Raw genomic sequence first — 6,000 nt, 5'->3', positions numbered from 1 at the left:
TTGTTATACAAATTATCCACGTTGACATAAATTTAACCCATGCCTAAGCTATGAAAAGCGTATTCAATTCACATCATATTAATAAATCGTATGAAATTATCGTGATAAAAAATGAAGAAAATAATCAAAATACAAACCAAAATTTTTTTAATTCCCCCTCCATGCGAAAAGGGGGTGGTTAGAACTTACGAACTAAAATAGGAATTTTAGGTGAATCTCGCCTTTAGCAAATAAAATTAGATTTTTGGTATATTTTCAAACTATTGTTTAAATTATATTTTTTCTATTTTTAATTAGTTTGAAATGGTATTAAATCACAGTTTCTAAATTGCATTCGAATCATAATTTCAAACTAGGATTTCAAGTAATTTTTTTTTAAAAAAAAAATTAAGAAAATTTGAAGAAATGCTTGGAACAAATGTATAGTTGGATGGGAGGCGCCATTTGGAAGCCAAAACAAAAAAATTGAAGTGAGAGTGAACCAACATCTCCGAGGTTGATTGATTAATAACATAAAAAATTTATAAATGATTCACAAATGACAAATCAAATTATAGTATTAAATGAAAGGAGAGCCGGCGTACAGATTTGGAACTTTGAACACCTCCATCTTAATATGAATAGTCAAAGTCAACCCTCCAATTTTCAAAGTCTTTAAATGACATTGATGCATACCCACCAACCAACCTCTCCCTCCCTCCTTTCTAGTTTCTACTTTACCTTCTCTCTTCCTTCAATTCTTAATCAGAAAGTTGTGGGGATGTTCTACTTTTACCACGTCTGTCTTGTGACACTGACACCACATTGAGTGGAATCAGGAGAATCTCTCCCCTTCATTCCATTCCCTATACATGTGGGCCAGTGGGATATGAGGTTCGTCACATACCTCACAACCGTTCACATGAATATGCATGTTTGATTCAGTTTTTGGCCCACCAATCCCATACCCAAATCTTTGGGAAGGGAAAAAAAGAAAAAAGGCAAAGGAAAAGTCAAAAAGATTGTCCAGACTCCAACATGGACTATTCAACCACAACAGCTTATGCACATTATTCATCACCAAAACAACCAAAACAATACTCCCGACATATCGTTATCTCCTTTCACAGCCACCCACCCACCCACTCAACCCAAAATCTATCTTTCACAGTCACACTTTCAATCTTCAAAGCTAATTCAAATCTTCAAATTCCAAGTGACAAAAAATTATATATGTGTAATTAAAAAGTTAAGCTAGGTAAAATGATTTTGCCTTAATTTGTGGTAGTGACGATAGTGGTTGGAGCAGCTGGTTCGATCTTCCTCAGCTCGAATGCGTGCTTGTTTGAATCATCATCTTCGTGATACATGTAAGCGAAGCCACCATGGCGAGTCAGATCCATGCCAGCCATTTCGTCTTCTGCTGAGATTCTCAGAAGTTTGAGCTTGTGGAGGATGAAGAAGAGGGTGCCCATTGTGGCGGAGACCCACCCAATTATCACTAGTATTTGGATGATGTGGGCCGCCAGAAGCTTTCCGCCGCCCCCCATGAACAGCCCGTACGGCCTACCTGGTTGCCCCGAGTTATACACTTGGCTCACATAGTCTTCAGTCGCGAACAGCGCTGTGAAGATGATGCCCCAGGCGCCGCAGCCGCCGTGGAGTTGGGTGGCTTCAAGTGGGTCGTCGAATTTTACCTTTTCGGCAAGCTTGTTGCAGGAGATGAGCACCACCGCCGCTACGAATCCGCAGATTATGGCGGCCCACGGCTCCACCACTGAGCATCCGGATGTGATGGCTGCGAAGCCGCCGAGGAGGCCGTTGCAAACGTCGGTGACGTTCCAGTGGCCGGAGAGGATGCGTTTGCCGAAGAGGGTGGTTAGAGCGGCGGTGCAACCGGCTAGGGTGGTGGTCACGGCGGTTCTACCGACGGCGCTCCATTGTCCGTAATAGTTGCCCCCACCGCTGTAAGCAACGGAAATCTTCAAGAAGGAGCCGGGATTGAAACCGTACCAGCCAAACCACAACAAGAAGGTGCCGAGAACCACCAGCGTAGAGCTGTGTCCTCGCAGAACCAGGGATCTGCCGGAGTGACCGAACCGACCAATCCTGGGTCCTTCAATGAATGCACCCCAAAGCCCGGCGATGCCGCCGACCATATGGACAACGCCGGAGCCGGCAAAATCAATAACCCCAGAATCGAACAACAGGTTTCCGGAATTCGAGGCGCTAGCCCAACCGTCTTTGGACCAGAACCAGTGAGAAACGACGGGGTAGACAAAGCCAGTCAAGAAAGATGAGTAAATCAAATAAGCCACAAACTGGGTCCGTTCGGCGATGGAGCCGCTGGTGATGCCGGCGGCGGCGATGGCGAAAGCCCACTGGTAGAGGAAGTTGCTGTAGTCGAAGGTTGAGGTTGGAATGGACTTGAGGGCAAAGAAGTGTTTACCGATGAAGCCATTGGAGGGAGAGCCAAAGGCAAAAGCGAAGCCAAAGAGGTAGTAGAAAAGGCCACCGGTGGCGGCATCGAGGACATTGGTGAGCATAATATTCATGGTGTTCTTGGCACGAACAGAGCCAGCGCAGAGCATGGCGAAGCCAAGCTGCATGGCAAAGACGAGATAAGCAGAGAAAAGGAGGTAAGTATTGTCGACCGCATAGTTGGTGTCGGTGAAATTGTCGGAGACGGCGGAGAATCGATCGCATATGAAAGAGGCGGCGGCCGTGCCGTTGGGACCCAAGAGCTGAGCCAGTTGCTCCGCCGAGCAGTCCAGGGACGCCATGGAAGATGGATCCCTATTCCTATAGAGAGAGAGAGAGAGAAATCAAGTGTAAAGATGAGGTTTGAAGTCAGGTCGTATTGGATCCATTTTATAAGGGAGAATTTTTGGTGTTGTACACTTCAGCTGAAGTTGCTTCGCGGAATCCCAGTCGAAATCCAAATTCCACCACTCCTCTCTACATATTTCTATTTTCACCCTTTTATCATTATTTAAGAAAAAAAAAAGCACAAAAACTAAATGATTATAATGACTAAAAATCATTTTTGTTGCACAAATTATCAATTTTTACTTTTATAACAAAAATAAATATGTCAATAATAATAAAAATAATTCCTAATATTGAAATATAAATAATAAATACTCCTTTTAATATACTTTTTGTTTTCTACTTTTTTTAAAAAAATGAAAAATAATAATAATAATAACATCTACTTTCATATAGAAAGTATGAATCCACCTCATATTAAAAAATATTTCGTACCTTAATTCTTTATATTTTAAAAAAATAGAAAATAAAAATACATCCAAATAAATTCATATTTTATATGGAATTCTCTTTTTTTTTTTAATGACGTGGACGCACAGGGGCCCTCACAGACAGAGAACTGTCAGCTTGACTTTAATTTTCCTCTTCAATGGCACACTTTTGCCTTCACACTGAATTTTCAAATCTCAACGATCCTTAAAAAGTGGTAATAAAATATAAAAAAGAGTTAATTTCATTGCCATCCCATCAAGTTTTATTTAAATATAATTAATTTTATTAATTTAAATTTTAAATATTAAAATTAATAGATACTAATTGTATTTAGCTTAAAAACTCTAAAAAAAAGTAAATGAAATGAATCCTAATAAAAATTAAATTGAAGTGCAAAATAATTGTTGGGATTTAGGAAAGATATTAATGTTATGTTTGATGGGAGGAATTAGGAAAGTGCACATGCTTGGCTGGAAAAAAAAAAAAGAAAAAAATAATTAATTTTTCATAACACTTTTCTCTTCTTATTATTTTCCAAAAATTAAACATAACTTTAAAAAAATAATTTTCTAATCTGGTTTTACCATAAAAAATAAATTCAAGAAAAAATAATATAATTAGAATTAATCATATATTTTAAAATTATTTAATCTCTAGGATTATGTTTGATAATTAAAAAGAACTTAAAAATAATTTTCTCATCTTTTATTTATATTACCATAAAATAAATAATAATTAAAATTATTGAAAAAATTATATATTTTAAATTTATTTAATTTTTATATAACAGATTAAAATAAATAAAATTAATATATAAATATATTTTATTAATTTTAAATCTATTTTTAATTTTAAAAAAATTCTTTCCTCTCCTTAGTTTTCGTATCCATTTTATTTGCTTTCAACCTCAAATTTTTCGAGAACAAAACATAATCAATAAAAAAAAAAGATAAACAACTCTGAAATAATACATAAAAATAATTAATTACCATTAAATATATTTTAATTTTATTTTACCTTTTTCTTTACTTCCCTTTTTCTCCTTTAATTTTTTTTTCGTACCAAGTTTCATATATATATATATATATATATATTTCATAGAGGGCTACATATTTGGCTATAGTTGGGTAGGAACAGAACTGTAATTATGAAATTTAGACCAGGCTAATTGAAATATTCCAGTGGGTCGCAGCGAAAGCAAAACGTACGCACAACGTATAGAGGCACGTGCTACTACGTCATTGAGAGAGAAAAAAAAAAAAAAATCAATTATCACGTTACTTTCTCTCTCCACTTTTCCACCGTGCGCCTACCAAACCTGACCATTAGACTATTAGTCTATTAGTCGTCGCTCAAGAAAAATGTCGCCTATTAAAATAATCTTTTTTTTATTACCTACTACAACTTCATTTCAATAGTTATAAAATAAAATAAAAATGTAAGAAAAAATGAAAATATTATATATATAATTAAAAATATTAAGAATATGATTAAAACTATAAAAGTGTGACAAGATATTAGTAATTATAAGATACGAAAATTTTGATTAAACCTCAATATTATAAAGTATTTCATAAGATTAAAAATCTAAAATTAATTTAAAAAGAAAACATTATAAATCAACGTGACAAATGAAGAGAGTGGGTATGAGCTTTTTAGAAATGTTCATACCGCTCGCTTCATTATTTAATAACATAAAGCTACATTAGCTAATAAAATATCTATTAGAGGATCAATACGTGGAAGCTTTTATTAACAAAAATTATTTGTTTTATATATATATTTTTAATTATTTGTAAAAATCTTAAGTTACAATCACTTGGTACACGTTTCTTTAATATATATATATATATATATATATATATATTTTAATTATATAATATGATAGGTATTAGGTTGGAAAAATTATTCCATTATAACATACAATATATTATAAATATTTTGATAGTGATATAGGAAATATCATAAATAATAAAATAAATAAATAAATATAACTATTCGATTTTAAAACATTTGACATTATCTACCCATTAAAACCAGAGCACTCTTACTTTACTAAGTATTTTAATTTTTTTCTCGCATCTCCGTGATATTTAAAAGCCCATCTTCACCTCATAAACATTTTTCCTGTTATAATCTATAATATTTATAAAAATACCCATGATAAATAATATTTATTTATATTAATTAAAAATGAAAAAATATATATAATTAAAAATATTAGGAATATGATTAAAACTATAAAAGTGTGATAAGATATTATTAATTATAAGGTACGAAAATTTTGATTAAACCTCAATATTATAAAGTATTTCGTAAGATTAAAAATCTAAAATTAATTTTAAAAACATTATAAATAAGTTGAAACAACCTATTTATTTGTAAAAATTATTGTTCACAAAAATTAATTGTTTTATAAGTTTTTTAAAAAATCATTTGTAAAAATCTTAAGTTATAATCACTCAATACATTTCTTTTAAAAAAAAATTAATTATACAATACCATCTTTTGATTATATAATATGATAGGTATTAGGTTGGAAAAAGTATTTTATTATATCATATAAAATATTATAAAAAATTGAGAGTGATATAGGAAATATCATAAATAATAAAATAAATAAATAAATATAACTATTAAATTCCAAAATATTTGACATTATCTACACATTAAAACCAAAACCCCTACTTGGTTTTTAATTTTTTTTCTCGTATCTCTATTATATTTAAAAATCCATCTTCACCTCGTAAACATCTTTTC

At 32.6% G+C, this 6,000-nt stretch overlaps 1 protein-coding gene across 1 annotated transcript; it reads right to left on the bottom strand.

Annotated features, from left to right (window-relative positions):
• Positions 1-524: 524 nt before the first annotated feature.
• On the bottom strand, positions 525-2,833 carry LOC117914855 (ammonium transporter 1 member 1). The gene has a single exon (XM_034830361.1). The coding sequence runs from the start codon at positions 2,760-2,762 to the stop codon at positions 1,254-1,256; it is 1,509 nt and encodes a 502-aa protein (XP_034686252.1). The 5' UTR covers positions 2,763-2,833; the 3' UTR covers positions 525-1,253.
• Positions 2,834-6,000: the final 3,167 nt, after the last annotated feature.

This window comes from Vitis riparia, chromosome 5 (genome assembly GCF_004353265.1).
Source record: "Vitis riparia cultivar Riparia Gloire de Montpellier isolate 1030 chromosome 5, EGFV_Vit.rip_1.0, whole genome shotgun sequence".
Taxonomy (NCBI): domain Eukaryota; kingdom Viridiplantae; phylum Streptophyta; class Magnoliopsida; order Vitales; family Vitaceae; genus Vitis; species Vitis riparia.
This window is presented reverse-complemented; position numbering and strand designations above follow the sequence as displayed.

Bases quoted from the DNA above. Each gene is read 5' to 3' on its own strand.
- LOC117914855 (XM_034830361.1), bottom strand. From the start codon at position 2,762: ATGGCGTCCCTGGACTGCTCGGCGGAGCAACTGGCTCAGCTCTTGGGT.